Source organism: Battus philenor, unplaced genomic scaffold, assembly GCF_028537555.1.
Source record: "Battus philenor isolate CCGP_79_NKW_IND1 unplaced genomic scaffold, ilBatPhil1.0.hap1 SCAF_19, whole genome shotgun sequence".
Lineage (NCBI taxonomy): Eukaryota > Metazoa > Arthropoda > Insecta > Lepidoptera > Papilionidae > Battus > Battus philenor.
This window is the reverse complement of record NW_027181681.1, coordinates 5,899,348-5,920,293: the sequence shown is the minus strand read 5'-3', so window position 1 is coordinate 5,920,293 and position 20,946 is coordinate 5,899,348. Positions and strand designations below refer to the sequence as shown.

Below are 20,946 nucleotides of genomic sequence, written 5' to 3'. Positions count from 1 at the left end.
CGAATATTATTCCTCGGTGTATATAAATGCATTTTAGTGTAAATTTTGGATTCTAATTCAAGAACAAGATAATTATTTTATTTTATTGTATTCATTAAAATTCGTTGAATTCCTAAAAGGATCTACGACTTTGTTCGGCAATTTTTCCTAACTAAAATTTTTTGATGTCAGTTTATAAATATCATTTTTTTTAAAAAGTTTATATGATTACTTTGAAGTGATATATCAATATTTTTTAAAATCAAAAACCACTATTTGATTGACATAAAATAGAAAGGGCGGCAAACTGGAGATCGCCCCGGGCGGCAAAAGGTCTAGGTACGCCACTGACTCTGTAGTAAAAGATTTTTCATTTTTCATGTATTAAGAGACAGGAGTGACTTTATGACTCAGTTTTTATTTTAGCTGAAAACCAAAATAATAGTTCAATATACAGGTATGTTTGTTTTTTTAGTTACACCAATTTATTAGTTGCAGTAAAATGTAACGAAATAAGTAGTATCTCTATTCCATTTGCATCATATGCATCGCTATTACCAGAACGTTAATATACGCGGCTGCGTTTTGCTATTATTTTAGTTTATAAATTGAATAATAACATATATCGACAGTAAAAGATAACTCAGACAAGTACTCATACTGATAACTGTTACATTGCTTGCAGTGAAAATTTGTTATTTACGCTAATCTTTGTTGCTAGCTGAATTTGTTCATAAACTAAAAGAAAAAGGTAAAAACTATTGACGAGTATTGAAAATCGATATGCACGCCACACTTTAAAACATTACCATAAATTACTAAAAAATATTGATAAAACATATTTTTAAAAATATACACTTATATAATAACGGTAATAGCATATTCTATGCAGTGCAGCAGTTTAGAACTTTTGACAAATGTATATTTGTCAAAAGTTGTAAACTGCTGCCCCTAAATACGACTTGTGAGATGTCCTTGCGATCCCATTTTTCTTGCAACGAGAATTTCCTCAGTTAAGTATAATCTTCTCATTTTTGGTCGTGTTGTGAATATGATATAAATGTCGGGTGTACACCGATTCTATCTAAATTGTAAACATCTGATATACATAATTAAACGAAACTTAAGCCATAAATAAAACTGATAAGGCGATTTTTAAATAAAATGATAACTGTGAAAATATTGTTGTTTATTTGTCAAACGAAAATGAAACAATGTCGTAATATTTCGCTTAGCAATTTTTGAAAATTAACAGAAACAGGTCTTACACATGTTAACATTTACACCTAGGTTATTTATAATGATTATAAATAAATTCATTTCACACATTTATTCATCAAATCTTCTGCACACTTTTTAAACAAGCTATACGCTTGTAACACTAATAAATTGTTTCAATATAGAAACAAATTATAAAATTTCAATGCACCTCTTAGATACTAAATTTCTAATATACATACATATACAGAATTCTTTTACAATGCAAAAACTAAAACTATTTTACTGTACGTAAAATTAAGTTTTGACAGTTGTACAACTTTTACGTCCACGTTTCTAAAAAATCACATTTAATTTTGTTTTGGAGTTAGTGATGTGATAAAAATAAATTGTTGTTCCATGGGAGCTTATATTGAACGCAAAACTTTTTTGTAGGCAATCTATGGGTAAACGCGGGGTAAAAACAAATTAGAATGATTACAGGCCAAATTGTTAACAAAAATTTATGTACAATTTCACAAGGAAACATATGGTACGTAAATAATTCATCGCGATTTATTAGTGACGTCTTTGATTTTTTTAATGATCAACATAATGAATTTAACATTTTTTTAAAGATGATTTGTGATGATTAGGATACATATAAGTAAATGTATTTGTCTATAAAGGAAACCATACTATTTGACAATTCAATAAGCAATGTATATAATTGTAAAGTTTTTCATAAAATATGCAAACTCGTAAAAATAATTAATATGCTGCGACATAAAACGCCTTACACTAACCCGTGGTTAAACTTATCAGCATCATCATAGGATCCTGAAATGGATGTAAATAAATATGAACTTAAATTACTATAGATAATTTTATTGTTATAAACTATATATTACTTGCTCCTTCCCATGTTTGAGCGTTTTTAAAGCTGTCTGCGTGAAAATAACACATCTGACATCATCATGAAAACGTGTTTATATTACATTTATTTATCACCGAAAAAATTATCACCTAGCATACTCTAATTCTTATATATTTTGTAAAAGGCCATATTGGTGAATTGTTCTTCGAGACCGTTAGATTATTTTGTTGGACCCATTTCATTACATCTTGAAAAATTTAAGTAAGTTTTCAACTCTTATACAATAACATTTAGGCCGTTTTATCGATGCTTTAACAAATTCACTGAACGTCAATAATTTATCAAGATGTAATATAAACTGGCTTACAATAACGAATACAATAATATAATTAATATATTTATGAACCTTATGGATGCAAAATCGGATATCTTTGTAAATGTGGTCTCGCTATTGCTCACTTGGTTTCCTTGGACGAATGATTGTTGGTCTCTTCAGTCTTATCGCCATCGCCGTAAAATTTTGGCTGAAATTATTTATATCAATTTAAAAAATTGACAACGAAAGGTAAAAATAAACAAATTGTTAAATTTAATCATGAAACTAAATTTAACCCTGTATAAATATTATGGCATAAATAAAAAAGCAAAAAAACTTTCAGCAAACATGCAAAACAAAATAAAATCACGATAACACCACTAATCAAATATAACAATAAGTTATTATATTATGGTTAGTAGCAATTACAAAACTAAAATGCGTCCTAGTGTAATGAATAATTTATATTTGATGAAAAGCAAATGATCATCCACAAAATATAAAAATTATTACAAGACACAAGACTACAAATTTTTTTGAGTTAAGTAGTTAGTTACTTGTATAATAATGCATTTTATAAGTTTAAATTGCCAATATAAAGATAAAAAAAAAGATTATAAAACTGTCTACTCAAAAAGAGTGAGCTTTTACTAAGACAAAACTTTTAATGTGTTCTTTAACAGACAAGTGAAGTACATAAACAATACTTGACTGTCAATATTATCTAATATTTACATTATCAGCAATCTTTCTCTAACATTAATTACGTTTGACAATGTTTTTGATATCTATGTCATTTCTACTTAATTTTTGTTACATTTATGTTCTACAAGAACACGTTTTTACTTTTCTCATCTACTTCTTATCTATTTCCAAATGTATGTATGCTATGGTTGACACTAGTTTAAAAATGGAATGGGAAGACAAACAAAAAATAACTCAAACAACAAAATTTGTAACACGGTAAGCTTTGTCAAAAGTGACAGATATCATACTACACTTACACAATTGCAATTTGAACTAAACAGTCGTGACTTTATTTCCAAATCCATTTTTGACACCATTATAACTTGTAAAACCCTAGAAATAAATAATTATCAATTGTTCTCCCTGCCAAAAAATATTTATGACAGATGTTTTGATTGTTGCCAATGTTTGTTATTGTAAATAGTTTGTTTATATCATAATGCTGTGAGCTCCACAATTTTTACGGTTTCAATTAGCCTGTGTGACTCGCAGCAACCATATCACAATTGTAGCAATTATTTTCAAAACATTGAAATAACAAATTTGTTTAAAACCTTCATCACCAATAAAGGAAACTGGAGAATATTCATTAGGTTCAGTAGATAAATGAAAGCAACTAACAAAACTTACTCTACTGTGTATGTTAAAATCGATTATTTTAACATTATATGTAGTAGGCTACCAACAGTTTGGAATGCTGATCTGCTGAGAAGAGTGTGCCAGAAACTCAAGTTGAATTTTTTAAATGAAATTTAACAATATAAGGTATTAAAGTATCAACCATACAACACTGAAAAGGGTAGTTTCCTGGATATCATGAGAAAAGTTCAGCAATTCAGCGAGATGTGGAAGGAGGCAGTGATTAAGGCAGCTTGTGAAAGCTGTATATTACTGCCATAATTGAGATGTTCTCCATCAGATGGTATAATGTTTATGAAATTTGATATTTTTCATTGCATAATAAAAGAAACTGTGATTAACTAATTGCTGGCAAATAAACATGATCTCTCACTCTTAGCCTCATTGAGAAACTTACTTCCACTCAACAGGCCATGAAGAGGGCTATGCTCGGGATTTGTCTATGAAATACGAGATCCTGATATTGATATAGCCCAGCAAATTGGCAAGTAAAAGTGGCAGTGGGCAGGCCACATAGTGCGCAGACGAGATTGACGCTGAGGTCTTAATGGTCTGAGCTGGCGACTATGGACCGGCAAACTCATTGTAGGACATCCACTATCAAGGTAGAACTTGTGAAGGTTGTCACCAGAAGCTCTGGATGCAAACCACTTTCAACCTACTTTGTTGTACTTTTGGAAATCTGTGGCCCTATCAGCAGCAGATATCCTGCAGTGGAAATTATGATGATGAAAACAGAATATTCCCAACTTATTGTTACCTGGCATTTGAGCGCATTTAGAATATTTGTTTAATTGGTATAAACTTCATTGCTTTTGAGCTGTGCTGACCGTCGTTTCACCTGGATATGATTCACGGAACAATGTAGGCACGCCTTAGCCTCTCAATAATTGAGTTCTTGGAATAATTGTTTTGGATTAAAAAAATTTACCTCGTCGTGTTTTTCTTCGGCAGCTGCGCGTTCGTCCTCGTCGTCGCTGTCGTCGTCAGGGGAAGAATCCCCTCCAGAGCCCGACGGGTCCGCCGCTAATTTTACTGTTAATGGACAGTAAACATTTTTGTACAAAAAAATTAATGTTCCTAATAGAATGCTATAATAAATGGATCAAGGGACACACTTTTTTTTAACTCAAAGGACAATTTTTATAGATATTTTCGATTTTGGAACTTAAATTAGCTAATAATTTAGAGACACTTAAACAGTTTTAATTCACAACTAAGCAAGATTAAAAAAAAAATTACAAATTATATTATGTTCGACTCTATATTGCTCATTAATTAAAGATTATTGGAAACCTATGGAAGGGCTATGGATATAGCTGATATTATTGCTAGATAGCAAAAAAAGCATCCCATGCCCGAAATAATGATGACATTTATACATTAATATTGCACATTGCAAGGTAATAGTTTTTTTTTCTGTCCAAAAAGTAAGTTTAATCTTGGTAAGATTTCAATGCGTATAAAGAAATTGTAAGAGACATGAAATATGTGGCGTGGCTTCTGAATTAGTCTTATATAAAATAGTCTATATGTATTATATAAACTTACGACTGCATGACGCTATTATTTATTTTCCTTCTAATATTATACAGTAATAATTATGATGATAAATGATATAATAACGAATCAATTGTGACTGTATGGCCGTTTTAAAAAAAAAAAGTTAAATTTGCCAGTATATATATAAACATACACACATATCTATTATATATACAAACATAAATATATATTCATAGCTTCACGAAATTTTTAACTCTTTTGAAGGCAAATGACGTCCCTCATTTAATAATAAATGAATTTTTCTACTACTTAATTGGGCCTATCTTAAAGAGACCGTAAAACACCCATCTGAGTTTGTTGTGGACATTTCTCAGATTAGGTTGCATTTATAACAATTATAGTTTCTATCACTTTGGGCTCTTCTGGTATTCTTCTCATGACATACACACGTGGTCTCTTCAAATGATCCTATATAGATATTAATATGAATAAATAAATAGATATAATACTGACTGGGTGCGGTGCTGGGTGCCTGTGGTGTGGTCACACGCGCTCTTTCCCTGTTGAGTTCGTCGTAGCACTGTAGACATACGCGTAGCGGTTTCTCGCTCTGCCCACGTAGAACGAAGCGCTTCGATGAACACGGCCCACATACTACAGAGCCGCATTTACGGCAATGGTGCTGTGAATTTATTTTTACAATCATTTTATTTAACTATTTAATCTAAAGTTATTTACAATGTTATTTTTTGGAAATTACTTTTGACTCACAAAAACATGTTATATTAATCTAATTAACTAATCTTTGATAAAAACAACAATACTCACTCTTCTATTTAGAACAGTGAATTGAGTCTTCTTACAGTGCATACATATTGCGGCTTCATTGTCAGGCACCCACACGGCAGCATGTTCAGATGGCGGTTGTTTACCACCTGCAATGACAATAAAGTTAAATTAAGGAGTATCGACATTCTTTTAATGTTATTATTGTCATCATCATTTCAGCTGAAGGATGTCCACTGCCGGACATTATCATCAAATTGATCTTAACATGGTCCACCTTGTGGGTAGATGTCTTATGCTTATGGTTTGTAGAGTACCAAAGAATGAAGAATACTGAGCTAACAAAAAGTAAACTCTTATATTTATCACTGCAAACGGGTGGACATTTATCACTTACATAATTATAAGAGGGACCGGAAATATTTTACTGAAATTTTTTTATGATTTTTACTGCTCTGGCATTGAAAATTTGTGTACTAGATGGCAAAAAGTTGTTCATAACAAAGGTGAACATAGTTTTATTTAGAAATTAAAAACTTGTTAAAAATGTTGTTGTGTGAATTTAACTTATTAAAGTGACATTACTTTCCGCTCCCCCTAATACTTTCTGAAATAGTCTATACATACTCTTTCTTAGTAAATCTTCTATGCATTTCTCTATATGAGCCATCCATTCTTCTTTCTCCGTTGCAGTTGCCGCATACACAGCAAATGATTTGGAGGCAGTGCGGATCAACCAGCCATTGCGATATTCTATATATAATATAACATATTTATATAAACATGAATATAAAATTGTGTCTAAAGTCATATTATGTCTGGACAAACTATCTTTGTTGAAGGGATTTTAGTTCTTTAAGAGCACTAAATTAAAGCATGAGATAATTAACTTGTCAAAACAAATATAATAACATAAGTATCTAGAGTTGTGACTAAGGATTTAGTTACAGAGGTTATATGCATTTTATATTTCCACTGCTGATACTCATATATCCTCTGAAATAAAATGCATTAGGCCTTAATCCATAGAGGTAGTAGAAGACTAGAAGTATCAGACAGCCAAATAAAAGAAATCATATATCTTTTAAATTTTGATACTAGGATATGATGATGTTGTTGCGATGTTCTTAATGCTGTTTGCAAATAGTGGATGTTATATACTTCACAAAATGGGTTCAACTGATAGAAACCAATAACTAATATTTATGTATTAAGCTAATATTCTTTTTACAATTGCTTAGATTTAATGTATAATAATTTAGATTTAATGCAAAAATTTTATGATTAAATACTGAAAGAAAATGAACAAAATAATCAGACAAAATGTTAAAATTGTATCCGAAAGTGGATATTTCAAATAAAAATATTTCGATTTGTAGGTCATAATTTTGACAAAAAATACATAATCAATGTTGCATTTTCTTGTTAAAAAATGTATAAACTAAATTTATCCTCTATAAATTTACTTTTCTTGCTAATGTAAAATAACAGAACTTAAATTTTTATATAAAATATGTACAGTGCCCCCAAAATATAATTTATGTGTTATACATAGTAAAGGAGAGGCCTATGTCCTGTGGCTGCAATGATAATGATACCATATATTAATGACACATAGCAAAATGATTCATAGCATAACATTGATAACAACAGCTGAAGTTGTAAGTATGCACATGTAAATATTTATTGACAAAAAAATAATATCTGCAATTAAATAATTCACCTGATAATTACTAGCATTTGTATTTACAAAATAATCTAGGGTACAAAATGGAAAGTGAGATAAAAATGCTTGATAATGTGTAAGTATACACTGAAAACAGTTTCTTATGTTAATATATTTTTTATAGTCAGACCAGAAATGCTGTACTATATATTTTAAATTACTACATTTTTTAAATTTGTCACAATTTCTTACAATAAAAATATTTTTATAAACATGTACCTAAATGAGTGATATTCTCGTTACTGTAATCTTTCAATAATGTAAACACTATTTGTAATATCTTTAGTTTATTTTATCGTTAAAGTTAAAAAAACAAGATCTCTAACCACACAATAGTTTCTAGTATTTTTAGCAACATTATATACTTAATTAAATGGAATAATATTTTAAAATAAACAAATGGAAAAGTACAGTTTTTTGAAATTCACAAAAATCTCATCATATTGGATTGTATATTAAAAATATTAATATTATGAAAACTTACGTCCTTCATCTTTTAGAGACTCCAGCTTTACTTCTTCAAGTGGAATAACATGTTGTTTGTTATACTTCTTTTTATTTATGACTATGTTGCCATATACCAAGATGTCATTGAACAGGAAAAATTGACGAGCTTTGGGTTTCTTGCGGCACATTTTTGTCAGAACACCTTCTCCTACAAGCACTCTGCCTTGTTCTGCTAAAGGCTAAAACACCATATTAAATTAATATTATAAACAATTGTTTTAAAGACAATTACCAGTTACAGAAAACAGAACATAAGACTTGTGATATTTACAATAATTGATGTACACCGACATAATTTTAGATTCCTTTAGCTTAATTTTGAGTAAAAAAAAATTAAATAAAGTTTTAAACAAATCTGTGCAAAGTGCACTAATTAAAATAAAAAACCTCTGCCCACACAATACCGATAAACATGAGATAGCAAATTGTACGAGAATCTCATTGACTTTAGGTATATATGACTTATCTTCTTGTGTTTGTCGCCTGATAAAAACTTTGTATTAAACTTTCTCATTAAATAAATTTTAACTAAATCATTGACTTACTTGTCCCGAACTGCCAAAGCAGTTCTCCACCATAGCAATTCGTCTTGCATTTGCTTCACTATTTACTGTAAGAAAAAAGTTAATAGCTCTCAATTGCAATAGAGTTTAAAACTTTGACGTCAAATGAAAGTGACCGAGTGAACAAACAATATAAAAACATTTTTTTGTTCAAATATAATAAATTGTGTAGTAGAAATCCGTAATATGTTGGAGTTGCTGCATCACTTAGTTAAATAATTTAGTAAATAGCATACCTAAACGATCCACCATTATAGAAATTTATTATCAATTCGTAGACACGATACAATAAAGAAAAATGTGTCATTCACTAAATTATTGCCATGTATAACTTGAAAAATCAAAAATTTGTCTGTATAACAACCTAATATAATGTGAATTAATACTAATTTAGCAGCTTTCTCCTTTTTAAATTAACATAATATTATCGAAATAAAAATAAACCATCTAAATGATCTTTAATAGTTTAAAATATTGACCTAAAACTTTTACTAAATATTGTGGCAAGAAAGGTACCATAAAGTTTTACCGTTTCATTTCACGTACATTATATAGTATTTAAATTGTGTGCTACAGTAGCCTATAATAAAAACACAGCAAAACGTAAGAAACTTAACAAATTGATTAAGTATTTCAATTTTCTATATAAACCAATAATACAATGACTAATAGATAAAAAACGAGAACTGCTTTCGATGTACAAAATATATACCATAGACAAAGATTAAATCATGTGAGAATTCATTTTAGTGTGATTTTTGACACCTGCTGACAGACAGTGGTCGATATTTTATCATTTTTATTCGTAAATTTATTAGATAAACGAATAAAATGGCCTGTAAATTCTGTGGCCCAAAGCTATCCTTATGTGGATTGATTTTGAGTGTTTGGGGAATTATCCAATTGGTAAGTCGTATTATTAATATTTAATTTCATCTATAATTTTGGATGTAATATTATAAACCTTTAACTGCAGACTTTGATGGGCGTCTTCTACTATATTGAAGCTGTAGCTCTTTTAGAAGACTTGCCTTTGGAAGAAGAAGGGGGCCATCACACTATCGAACAGTTTATACACAAAGTCGAAGTAGGATATAATCAGGTGAGTGGTAAAACAACTTGTTTAATATTGAAAAAGATTTCAAGGTTTCATTTTACTTCAACAATTGCCATTTAAAACGCCTTTCATGAAAGTGTACTTAATAACTATTATGAACTGAACATTGTGTGAATCATTCATTATGTAAATAAAAAAATGGTAATCATTTTAGTTATAACTGAAGATTTTATGAGAAATATATTCAAAGTTATTAATCACATTTACACATTTTTTACAAGTTAATAAAATGTTAAAAAGTAATAAGTACTTTTTGCATTGATTTCCTTTTATAATTCATGTTTACCTTGACTAGAATGTGTTAAAAAAATGACACCTAAAATGTACTATTTTTAGTTATAAATGATTTTACAAGAAATAATAAAAGTTAGTTTATATTTGCTTCAATGAATTTATGCTTTATCATTAAGTTTTATTTGGAATAAATATTATTTATTAAATTACACAACTAAAACATTATTCTTAATATTTGCATGTAATTAAGATATTTAATGCTATAAAAATTTATGCTCTCTTACACTTGTGTACACTACACATAATGAAAGGATATCTTAAACATGCTCTTATAAACCATGTCTCTGAATTAAAAATATATTTATATACATTAAATTAGGAATATGTAAGTGGAATATATACTTATCAGTGTAAAATGTAGCTAATGAGGTAATTTAGCTAGTAAGGTTTTTGTTTTCATATAAAACCTTTTTTTTACATAATTTAATGTCAACAATTCTTTTTGTTTCAGAATGCATACAACTGCTGGATTGCTGCACTTCTTTATGTCATAACATTAGTTATATCTGGTCATCAATTCTGGATGAATAATCGCTCTTCAGTTAGCATGTAATTTTCAACAATGATGCTGTGCTAGCTGCAGTTGTTATTATTTATTAGTTTCATTCCAATTACTCTTGTAGAATTTTTTGGATCAATTTCAGTAAACCTAATGTTTAAGCAACTTAAAACCTTACACATTTCTTGTAGTAATGACTATGGTATTGTTACTTGTAATAAATGAGAGAACCTTCCATTCTGAATTAAGTACATTACATATTCCATGTGCATTGTCTTAAATATCTGGATGTATAAAAAAATAAATACATTTCATATAGGAATAGTATCAAATACTATGATGTAATTTAGAATTTGTTCATGGGAATTAAATATAGTTGAGAGGTGTAATAGTAATTACTTCTCAAATTACCTTTAATCTGTAAAGCTGAGTATTGCAAATGTTAAAAAATTCAAATAATATTGCTATGCATTGTACATATAATTATTTTTAATTGTTGTAGGAGCATTGTAAAATGAATATATAGTTTTTCTTGAGTAAAGTATTAATATTTATTCAAAAATTTTATTTTATCTTATCCTCTATTACCTAATACTTCACTGCTTTTGATACATTAGGCAAATTTTTCTTCTGTTGTGGCTAACAAATGGTAAACAATAATAGAGAAACAATATGACTGTTCCCATTTAACACACATTAAAAATCCTCAATTTAAAAGTATCAAAACACGACATTATGTGTACAACAAATTGTGATATGTTAAATTAAGGAATAATATTGGCTTGCATAATATATTTAAGCTATAAAAGTTCTATTAAAAGAATACACTTTAATCAGTTTCTATAATTTAAAATTAAAGTTTAAATTATCTTTCTGCTGTGCTGGGGAATGATGGAACCAATGAAATTTTCTTTATTCTCTAAACAACTTGATATTGAAATCAAAACAATCCTTGTAGCCTGGTCTTGGTCTTTATGGGTTTTAATTATTTTATATAATAATTGTAGACATTCAAGTGTTTCAGTCAATGTTTAAACATTTATGGTTGTGAAATGTACTAGGTAGAAGTTAAGAATCTATTTATATCTTTTAAAAACCAAAAAACGTCTACCATAAAAATCACTTTCATGAAGAATTCCATTGTGTATAAACACTACAATTTGTCAATTTTAATGGTATATATATTTCTTCCTGTTTATTTAATAAATGAAGTAATTTCAATTAACCAAATAGTAACACAAAATGTATTTTCCTGTTTTGTCTGGATTACATTACTTTTATTTGACGATATTCTAAACGTCGATGTAATTAGTGCCTAATTAATATGTGGGCAACACATTACCAATGAGGTCCCGAGATTCTCTTCGAGGTCACGACATGAGTAACGTCAAAAAATACTGAAATATAATTGTGTTGTTCAATATTTTTTGTATAATACACTGACAAATGTAAAATGTCAGAAAATAAGTATAACACGACTAAGCCAAAATCTTGAGAAGATAGTGCCTAACTGAATAATTACTTAATATATTTACCATGGCCTATTTATACAATTGTGGATTATGTTGTATTATATTAAGTACATGGGGATTCGTGCAACTGGTAAAATTAAGATAGTATTATTAATTCTTTTAGGGCGTCGTCGCCATTTTTATATCACAATAATAACATTGTCAAACTGCTTTAAAACCAATTACAAACTATGTAAGAAACTGAAATAGCGAGTAGGTATAGAAATTAAATTAAGACTCAGCTGAAAATTAATTATAAGAGATTGAAGAAACTTTGAAGAATTTATTTGCTATTAAATTACCAAACGAATAAATATTGTACGCTAATAAAAGGAAGTAGAATGAGTTTTCTGTTTGCTTAATTTAAATTACAATATATATTTACAGATATTATAATATATATTTACAGATATATATGGGAATAAACTTTAAAATTGAAGCAGTTGGATATTTTGAGGACGTTGTAGCCGAAGAATATGAAGACTATGATGATTTTATTAAAAAGACAAAGGAAAATTATCAATTGGTATGACATCTTTGTGCATACTGCTATATTTGGACAGTGATTTATTGAGCAAAAATTTAAACAATCGCTAAATACTTATATAAGTATTATTTATAAAGTAAATTATGGATACTTTAGCGTTAAAATATTACGCAGCCGTCGAATATTATAGTTACGTTCATCTTTTTCAGTTGCATCCAAAGTCAATCCACTCATTTCATATCTGTTTATTAAATGGCTTTACGAGCAGTGATAGTCTAACGGGAGAGAACTGCGACTTGCGTTCGTCGGTAGCGAGTTCGATTCCCAGGAAACAATCTATATAATTCAGATCTGTGCTTTAATTATATGGGATTGCCAATGTTTACTAACAATTTTCCAGAGAATGAGCAGCAGAATCCTCTGCGTTGTCTTTCGGTCTTATAATTCATGTTTACTATTATTTTATATAAAGAATCTGGGAATTGACAATCTGCTTAAACACCAATATAATTAAATCACCTGTTTGTCAAACTCGACAACAATTAACATCGTTTTGAAAAAAATGTTATCCAAAATAAACATGTTATTATTTTTACAAAGGTGGCCGTTAATTGCTGGATAGCTGCTGCAATTTACGCTGTTTTAATAGGAGTATCTTACTTCTGCATCGTCGAAGCGAAGCGTAAAGCACTTAAGGAAGCACAGAAATTAGAAAACGACGAATTATATTGTGAAGATAAGTCAAAAGTTGTATAACGAACTATATTTCAATAAAGCTAGCGTACATTTGTCAGGCAGTTATTTAAGTTAACCATATTATTTAAATAAGATTTCTGGCTTAACTATGAGTATATAAATGTAATATTAAAATGTCTTTCCTAAAAAATAAAAAGACTGATGAAAATGAGTTTAGTTTAAGGTCATATATTTATGCAATAAAGTAAACAAAAGTTAATATCGTGAATTTATTATTTAACTCTTGTAATTTCGTGTTTGGTGTGTTTATAAAAAGAAATATAAGACAATGAATGAGTTGAATTTCTTCTGGTTTTACAAAATTCTACATTATTAGTAGTAAATCAACATTGCAGTCCAAACACTGTTCGACTGAGCCGTTTGAAATACTGCAGGAATGTGTGTTGAACGATGGTGTGTGGGTTAGGAGTAGGAACGCTCTCAATACGAATTGAAATGCAATACCGCTGTAAAGTAAAACGCATGGCCGTTCCATACGGAATCCTTGTATTAACGAAATATATGGCTGGTTATATAAACACGGGTTTAAACCCGCGGAAATAATTCTAAGGTTCTCATACTCGCGCGGCGTATTGGATGGCACACCGTTTATTGTGTGTTGTACGTTACGGCGGCGTTATTGAAGGTATTGCGAATCACGCATGTCAATCAAGTCGGTTGTTCAAAAGGAAGTCAACTTCGTTCAAAGAGTGCTGTCGTGAATGTGGCAGCTTCATTGGATTATTTATGATGATATACGTCACAATTCCTACCCCAATAAGGCAACGCTTTGCCTTATTGGGGTAGGAATTGTGACGTACCACACGTTCTATCATCTATGGACAGCCTCGCAAACGTAAAAGTTCTAACAAAACCGATTAATTTTCATCGAAAAACAATGATTATAATCATCTCGAGATACTTTGTGAGGACGTTTTGTTGTCCTTACCAACTCCGTCAAAGGTAGTAAAATCGGGAATAATAGTTTGCTATTTATTTACCTTAGGTATGGTGTTACATTCACGTGTGAAATTTTATTAGTTCAGGTATGATGTAACTCGTTCTTTAGTATAATTTCATTCTGACCCTAATAATCCATGAATCCATCTCCACGTATTCTGCGAAAACATTTTTACAGGTATTTTCGATAAAAAATATAAAATTGTAGGAAATATTATCTAATAGTAAATATATTTAAATAATTAGGGGCGTTGGCGGTGGCATGTGAAACTTGATGAATTGTGTCAGAAAAATTACAGTTCAGTCGCTCAACATGCCTCTATATATATGAGGCCAATATCCAATAGTGGACGTTCTTGGGCTGATGCGATTATTGTATATGTTTTGATAGATGAAATGTTATGTTGATGATATGTTATGTAAATCATCCATAAAATAAAACAAGTGTTTTGTTGGAAACATATTTATAATTTTAATTTTTAGTCTACGTTTATTTTTGTTGCTATTTTCATCTTAATTGAAACGATTATTTTACTTCTTCCAAATGTCTATCATAGGTCACAGTGCCGATGTTTACACTTTTTATCTCGTCTTTGCTAGAATGTGCATTTTCCTGAAAATTAATTTATATTAGTTTATGGAGGGAAAATATCAACAGTTTTTAATGTTTTATAATTTATTTGCATTTACTTGTGGTGTCTCGTTTTCTTCTTCTTTGGCTGGTTGGTTAGGATTGAGCCAGGGATCGGCGAGTATCTGAGGTATTTTGACGCGCACTTTCAGTGGCGATAGGATTTTGGTGATGAGCTTGCGACAATCTGCAGATACCTTCGGTTCCCGTGGAAAAGATACTTTATTTTGTACCTGCTGTAGGAATTGCAAAGAAATAAATTGCTACCTATTGCAGAAAAGGATTACATAAGTAACAGTACGATAAAGTAAAGTTGTAAAATGAGTATTAAACATGACTTCTTAGATATAAAACGAATTTTACGATTTTTGTTACGTTCATATTTGTTTGTAATGATACGTGACTAACGTTAGCAATTGAATCGTGAATCAGTGCAAACATATCGTTGCAAAATATAGTTTACAATATATTAACATATTTTCGTTTCAATGATACTTAAATACAAACTGCTGCATTTGATCAGCCCACAATGAATAATAGAGATTAGATTTGTTTCTAATTTCACGAATTAAAATAAACTGGAAACAAATATATGTATTAATGAATTTAAATGAGATTAAGCCCTTTTTAAGGATCTGAGCTATTTGTACATGAATTTGTTTCGAGTTTTGGTGTTGAGACCACGAACCGGCAAGCGCAGCGCAAATCATCCACCCACTAGGAGGACAGACGACCTGGTTAAGGCAGCTTAAAGACACTGGTTGCAAGCCGCTTTCAAGGTCCTGATGGAAATCTATGGGGAAGCCCATGTTCTGCAGTGGACGTCCAGCAGCTGAAATGATTACGATGACGATTCCTTCTTTTAATTACTGAAGATTTCTAACAACGGTAGTATATATAACAAACATCGAATCCTAAGACTCTTGTATAGCGATGTAACAATAGTTATAAGCTTTTAAAAATCGAGCTTAACAATTTTTTTCCATAAAGAATAGTGATTTTTAACAGGTGTCATAAAAATTAAATTTATTAGGAGAAAATGGTAAAAACAGGTGCTTCTATAATGCTTATTAATAGGTCAAAAACTAAGATATCGATCGGTATACAATGTATTTTAATTGTAAAAAGAGTTTAATTAAGGTTTTAACCGTTTTATAAAACACGGCGTCGATTTACATTTGGAATTCAAATAATTATTAATTATGTAACAGGTGAAGGGTGTAAATAACAACCCTTTAGACACACATTTTTACTGGATCTGCCATTAAAAAATGCCTTAAAGGACAGGACTCCAACATTCAAGTCCGATTGTTAAAGAGATAAATGCCTGTCAATCTAAGAAGTTCTAGATAATGGTTTTGAGTAACAATAGTCTTATGTTTTTCAACAGATCCAAGTAAGGTTAGGACTAAATAAATTAGGAAGGATAAATTAAATAATAGACATAAAAAAATTGTTTCGACCCGAGGAAAGATCGCGTGTATATATAAAGATTTAAACATAATCGTTTTTAATGATGACATTTTACACGGAAAACCAGTTATCATTACAGAAACATTAAAAGCGTACAACGTCCAACCGCAATGTTGTTAGACGACCTTCCTATAGTCATCGGAAGACGCTGGAAGCGGGCCGCTTCCAACTAGTTTTATTGGCCAAATGACCCGTCTTGTGCGGTCCGCACCCAGCGACTGACTATTTGAAAGAAGTATATTTCAAAATAATTTACCTTAAGAAGTTGTGCGTAATTAGTGTCGTCGAAAGGAAGACGTCCATACACAATAGCATAAAGAACAACACCCATGCTCCAAATGTCGGAGTCTTGAGGTCTGTAGGGCACTCCTTTGAGGATCTCCGGGGAGGCGTAAGCGTAACTACCGCAGAATGTTTCGCTTAAAGCGTAAACACCGTTCTTCGGCTTCATATGACCGCGTGCGAATCCGAAGTCTGACAGTTTTATATTCAAGCTGTGATCCATTAGCAGATTTTCGCATTTTATATCACTGTCAAATTAAAAAAAAAGATTTTTATATTTTGCATGAAATAAACAAATTGTTAGGACTTACAAAATTAAGATTCTAAACAAAACATACGATATTGTAAATTATTTGTCAAAAAAAAAAAATGTAATGTGATGAACAAATTCTGAAGCTCTCACGTATTAAAAAAGACCGTCATTCTCACACACTCGAAATATACCAATTGCTCTATTGCCAGTGTAAATAGTTTTATATTAAAATACAAATCTGGCCATCTCTTACAGTTATGACTGAAATGCTTATAATTCGGGATTAAAACCCTAGGATATCTTTTTTAAGTTAATATTCATCAGCATCATTTAAGTCACAGGACATTCACAAACGGTGGCCTGCGTCCAGCATATTCCGACGACCTTGAAAAGATCGTCTTTCCATTTTGTGGGCAGAAGTACGCTGCGCTTGCCGGTCCGCGATTTCCATTCTACAACCTTAAGGTTCTAGTGACCCACTGCTGTGCACGCTATGTGGTCTGCCCACTGCCACTTCAACTTGCCAATGCGCTGCGCTATGTCTGTTACTTTTTTTCATTTAAAGATTTCCTTGATCTTGTAGAAAAATGCCGAGCATAGCCCTCTCTATGACCCGTGGAGCGAAAGTGAGCTTGCCAATGACGCTAAGAGATAAACAATGATTTAGTTTATTTTCCAATTAAAAAAAAATATTTAATTTCATAAACAGTATACCCACCGATGTACAACACCTCGATCATGACAGTAATCCACTGCTTCCACTAGCTGCCTGAACCACCGCCGGCCACGCATCTCGTCGATATGCTGATCCTTTCTTATGATATCCAGGAGACTACCGTTTTCAGCATACTCCATTACAATATACACTCTTAAAATATTTAAAAATATTAAAGATCGGACAGTGACCAAAAACTCGCCCTTAGGGGATTAATTATTAGTGATTACTTCCGCAAAATATCTTGTACCTACTTTTTCTTAATTTCAAATTAAAAGGATATTTTAATTGATCGAAATTGTATAGCTTGGATTGTTGACTCATTGTCATGGTAATATATAAATATTAAAATACATACATAATTTTTTTAAAATTTCTGTTAAAAAGTGCAATTGTTGAGTTTCTAGTCGGCTTCTAGCCGGCGAGTTAAAGTAATTAACGATTCAAAAGTGTGTGTAAATGCCTAGTTGAATAAAAAAGTTTTGAATTTTGTTGTATTCCCAAGCTTGTAACTACAATACCATAAATATTGTACATCGACCTTTGGAAGGAGACAATCGGCTAATTTCGGCTTCATAGAGCGTGATCTCTTTCGCACGACTGACAAAACGTCACATAGGTAGTGGTATATATATATATGAAGGAGTTTTAAGCCATATTTTTTGTAAGAAACGTATTGAAACATCGGCATAATTGTATCAAGATACCCTTCTTGAGATGGTAGTTAGGCATGTTTATGTCCCAACACCATGTTTAAGGATCAAAAATGGTTATTTTAGGAAGACTAGGGGCCGGGTCATAAAATACGATTCTACAAATCTTGGTTAGACACGCACATTTCATGTCATAGTAAATCAAATAATAAAAAATCGAGTCCAGTAAAACAATTCATATGAATGGCAGATAAGAATTTTGCCTTAGAAAGAGTGGCCGCTATTGATAACTGGCCTCAACGTTTTACAGACTGTACTGCGGCCAATGGAGAGCACTTCGAATAAGATTTAGATATAGTTATTGGTTTTATTCTAACGTAATAAACTAAGATGCTGTAATAGTATTAAATGTAACGCACAATAAAAAAAATGTTTTTCTTTGTAAAAATACTCATGGCAAGACCAAGTATATTTACAAGTTTTTTGGAAGTAGTTTTGTAAGAACAAGTTTTTTTTCTTAAAAAAAATAGCCGTATAATATGGATTAGACATCTCTTGGCTGATTCAGAGGCGGAAAATCATACACAACAGCGTTATACTATTTTACCAAAAATATAAAATGGTAAATTACACTACCTACGTAAAGGATCGAATCGAGGTATTTTTTGGCTTTATAATTTTTTCTTGATAAATTTCGAATTAACCTAAGTAGTGAAATATTCAGAGGTTTCACAAAATGTTTTCTATGCCCTGTATTATTAGGTTAATACATCTCATTGATTTATTTTATTAATATTGAAGACAGCCTTTCACAATTTTTTATACTTTTTGAAATAAGTCTGATTGAAGTGTTTTAAATTTAAATATAAATTGATATTAATCCCTAAAAGTGTTCTACTAATACTAACATCTGCTGAACAGTTACTTTGATAAAGTTGTTGTGTATGTGTGGGTCACAAGATATTACAAATAATATAAAAGAATATTTACTTACATATTTTTCAGGGTAAAATAAATAATTTTAAATTAAAAAGTGATAAGATGACATCACATATCTCTTGAAGCATAAACTTTAGACATTTGAAATTTGGTAGGAATATTCTTTTTCCAAACCGATGTCTTTCTAATTGTACCCATAAAGATGTATGAGATGGGTTTAATTAAAAAAAAGAATGAAATATTGAAACCATAGCACTTTTAGGTTATACCAAAATTGAACCGAATTGTTTTTGCTAGGTTATAACTTACTGAGAAAAGATTTAATAAAATGTCACCCACAAAAGAAAATAGCGGAGGCGCCAACATAAAAAAGTATCGTGAAATTCATTCATGAAAAATAATTGGGCAGCTAAATAAGAAAATTTAATATTTCGCTCTATATTTCAAGCTACGTGAAGCGGACGGAGGTCGGCTAGTTTTTAAATGTGTCGAGCTCTTCGCAATTAATCGTATTACTATAAAAGAAATTATTATGCTAGCAAAAGCTTTTAACCTGTGAGTAGTTTCGATTGCTTGTAGGAAACGTATTAAATTTTCATGTTTTAAGCCTTTAACAACTTCTATTTCCCTCGGTAGGAACTTTTTGAGATAATCGCCGGGAGCTTGAAACTTGCTTATTATTTTTATTGCAACTTGACAGTTGTGTCTATCGCTTGATGCTACCTGCGCCGCAACAATTTTATTTATTTAAGCAATGGTTAGAAAAGGTTATGATAGCCACAACGTACATATTTAAGTTAACGTACGAAATAATGTCATCAAGTTAAGTTAAGATTAATTATTAAAAAATATTTAATTCCTTTAAATTATTATGTACATTCATACAATATGGAAATCAAATTTGTAATCATTAAATAACAACACGCACTGGGGTCGAAGATTATTTTTAAAGTGACAAAATTTCATTATTTCGTTTTTAAGTAACACAATCGTATAAATAATAAGAGTCAAATGACACGTAATTGATTAAAGTTACAGTTACCTTAACTGTAGCATACGAACCAGAACCTATGGTTCTGCCAAGAATATATCCATGAGTTTCTAAAACTGTTAACTTTCTATCAGCTTTGGCTTCAACACCACTGTGTACAGTTGCCGTGGGCTCTGTAGACATCTCGCCAAGTACATTTTTATCCGCTCTAACATCGGGCCCTGGCATATCACAGAAATTATTTTATAAGTTTAAATAAATGGTTCTTACAGCCACATTATATGTAATTTTGCCACATAATATTTATTTTCATATGATTTTGTTCCAAAAAAGATTCATGTTGACATTTTTTTTCTTAAAAGGTGTTTTACGTTATTGACACTAACATATTTTTCTAGTTATATGGTGTTTTACATCGGAAAAATAAACAGTCAGTATCATGTATATTAATAAGTGTAATTGGTAAACAATTATTTTATTTTTTAACTGTATTTATTGTAGGTCTTTTTTTTATTTATATTGCTGGATGTAAGCCGCTTCCTATCGGTCCAGTTAGAAATCTATGA

At 30.5% G+C, this 20,946-nt stretch overlaps 4 protein-coding genes across 6 annotated transcripts; 2 read left to right on the top strand and 2 right to left on the bottom strand.

Moving 5' to 3' along the window:
* Window positions 1-1,169: 1,169 nt before the first annotated feature.
* rush (rush hour) lies at window positions 1,170-9,143 on the bottom strand. 3 transcript variants are annotated; one of them, XM_068764014.1, is made up of 9 exons: window positions 9,077-9,143; window positions 8,823-8,887; window positions 8,255-8,456; window positions 6,672-6,797; window positions 6,087-6,193; window positions 5,772-5,940; window positions 4,687-4,790; window positions 3,374-3,449; window positions 1,170-2,577 (listed from the first exon to the last, which is right to left on the bottom strand). In XM_068764014.1, the coding sequence occupies exons 1-8, from the start codon at window positions 9,090-9,092 to the stop codon at window positions 3,390-3,392; spliced, it is 849 nt and encodes a 282-aa protein (XP_068620115.1). In that variant the 5' UTR covers window positions 9,093-9,143; the 3' UTR covers window positions 1,170-2,577; window positions 3,374-3,389. The 3 variants fall into 3 exon arrangements, with proteins under 3 accessions (XP_068620115.1, XP_068620114.1, XP_068620113.1); XM_068764013.1 differs by lacking the exon at window positions 3,374-3,449 and having other exon boundaries at window positions 1,175-2,016; window positions 2,460-2,577; XM_068764012.1 differs by lacking the exon at window positions 3,374-3,449 and having other exon boundaries at window positions 1,175-2,577.
* A 454-nt stretch (window positions 9,144-9,597) lies between these two features.
* Window positions 9,598-11,254, top strand: LOC137921535 (ribonuclease kappa-like). Its single transcript, XM_068764328.1, has 3 exons — window positions 9,598-9,746; window positions 9,817-9,942; window positions 10,703-11,254. The coding sequence occupies exons 1-3, from the start codon at window positions 9,672-9,674 to the stop codon at window positions 10,802-10,804; spliced, it is 303 nt and encodes a 100-aa protein (XP_068620429.1). The 5' UTR covers window positions 9,598-9,671; the 3' UTR covers window positions 10,805-11,254.
* A 746-nt stretch (window positions 11,255-12,000) lies between these two features.
* On the top strand, window positions 12,001-13,534 carry LOC137921753 (ribonuclease kappa-like). Its single transcript, XM_068764570.1, has 3 exons — window positions 12,001-12,352; window positions 12,671-12,787; window positions 13,349-13,534. The coding sequence occupies exons 1-3, from the start codon at window positions 12,287-12,289 to the stop codon at window positions 13,502-13,504; spliced, it is 339 nt and encodes a 112-aa protein (XP_068620671.1). The 5' UTR covers window positions 12,001-12,286; the 3' UTR covers window positions 13,505-13,534.
* Window positions 13,535-14,937: 1,403 nt separating this feature from the next.
* LOC137921310 (testis-specific serine/threonine-protein kinase 3-like) lies at window positions 14,938-20,608 on the bottom strand. The gene is made up of 6 exons (XM_068763985.1): window positions 20,432-20,608; window positions 19,943-20,112; window positions 17,801-17,950; window positions 16,804-17,077; window positions 15,134-15,310; window positions 14,938-15,056 (listed from the first exon to the last, which is right to left on the bottom strand). The coding sequence occupies exons 1-6, from the start codon at window positions 20,606-20,608 to the stop codon at window positions 14,970-14,972; spliced, it is 1,035 nt and encodes a 344-aa protein (XP_068620086.1). The 3' UTR covers window positions 14,938-14,969.
* Window positions 20,609-20,946: the final 338 nt, after the last annotated feature.

Bases quoted from the DNA above. Each gene is read 5' to 3' on its own strand.
- rush (XM_068764012.1), bottom strand. The intron at 8,457-8,822 runs GTAAGTCAATGA...ATGGTGTTTTAG, and splicing joins GCTTTGGCAGTTCGGGACAA to CCTTTAGCAGAACAAGGCAG. The intron at 4,791-5,771 runs GTCAGTATTATA...GTCCATTAACAG, and splicing joins GGCACCCAGCACCGCACCCA to TAAAATTAGCGGCGGACCCG.
- LOC137921535 (XM_068764328.1), top strand. From the start codon at position 9,672: ATGGCCTGTAAATTCTGTGGCCCAAAGCTATCCTTATGTGGATTGATT. The intron at 9,747-9,816 runs GTAAGTCGTATT...CTTTAACTGCAG, and splicing joins TTTGGGGAATTATCCAATTG to ACTTTGATGGGCGTCTTCTA. The intron at 9,943-10,702 runs GTGAGTGGTAAA...TTTTTGTTTCAG, and splicing joins TCGAAGTAGGATATAATCAG to AATGCATACAACTGCTGGAT.
- LOC137921753 (XM_068764570.1), top strand. From the start codon at position 12,287: ATGGCCTATTTATACAATTGTGGATTATGTTGTATTATATTAAGTACA. The intron at 12,353-12,670 runs GTAAAATTAAGA...ATATATTTACAG, and splicing joins CATGGGGATTCGTGCAACTG to ATATATATGGGAATAAACTT. The intron at 12,788-13,348 runs GTATGACATCTT...ATTTTTACAAAG, and splicing joins CAAAGGAAAATTATCAATTG to GTGGCCGTTAATTGCTGGAT.
- LOC137921310 (XM_068763985.1), bottom strand. From the start codon at position 20,608: ATGCCAGGGCCCGATGTTAGAGCGGATAAAAATGTACTTGGCGAGATG. The intron at 17,951-19,942 runs GTTAAAAGCTTT...AAATATTTTAAG, and splicing joins GCAATCGAAACTACTCACAG to AGTGTATATTGTAATGGAGT. The intron at 15,311-16,803 runs GTAAATTATTTT...CAATTCCTACAG, and splicing joins ATTACGCACAACTTCTTAAG to CAGGTACAAAATAAAGTATC.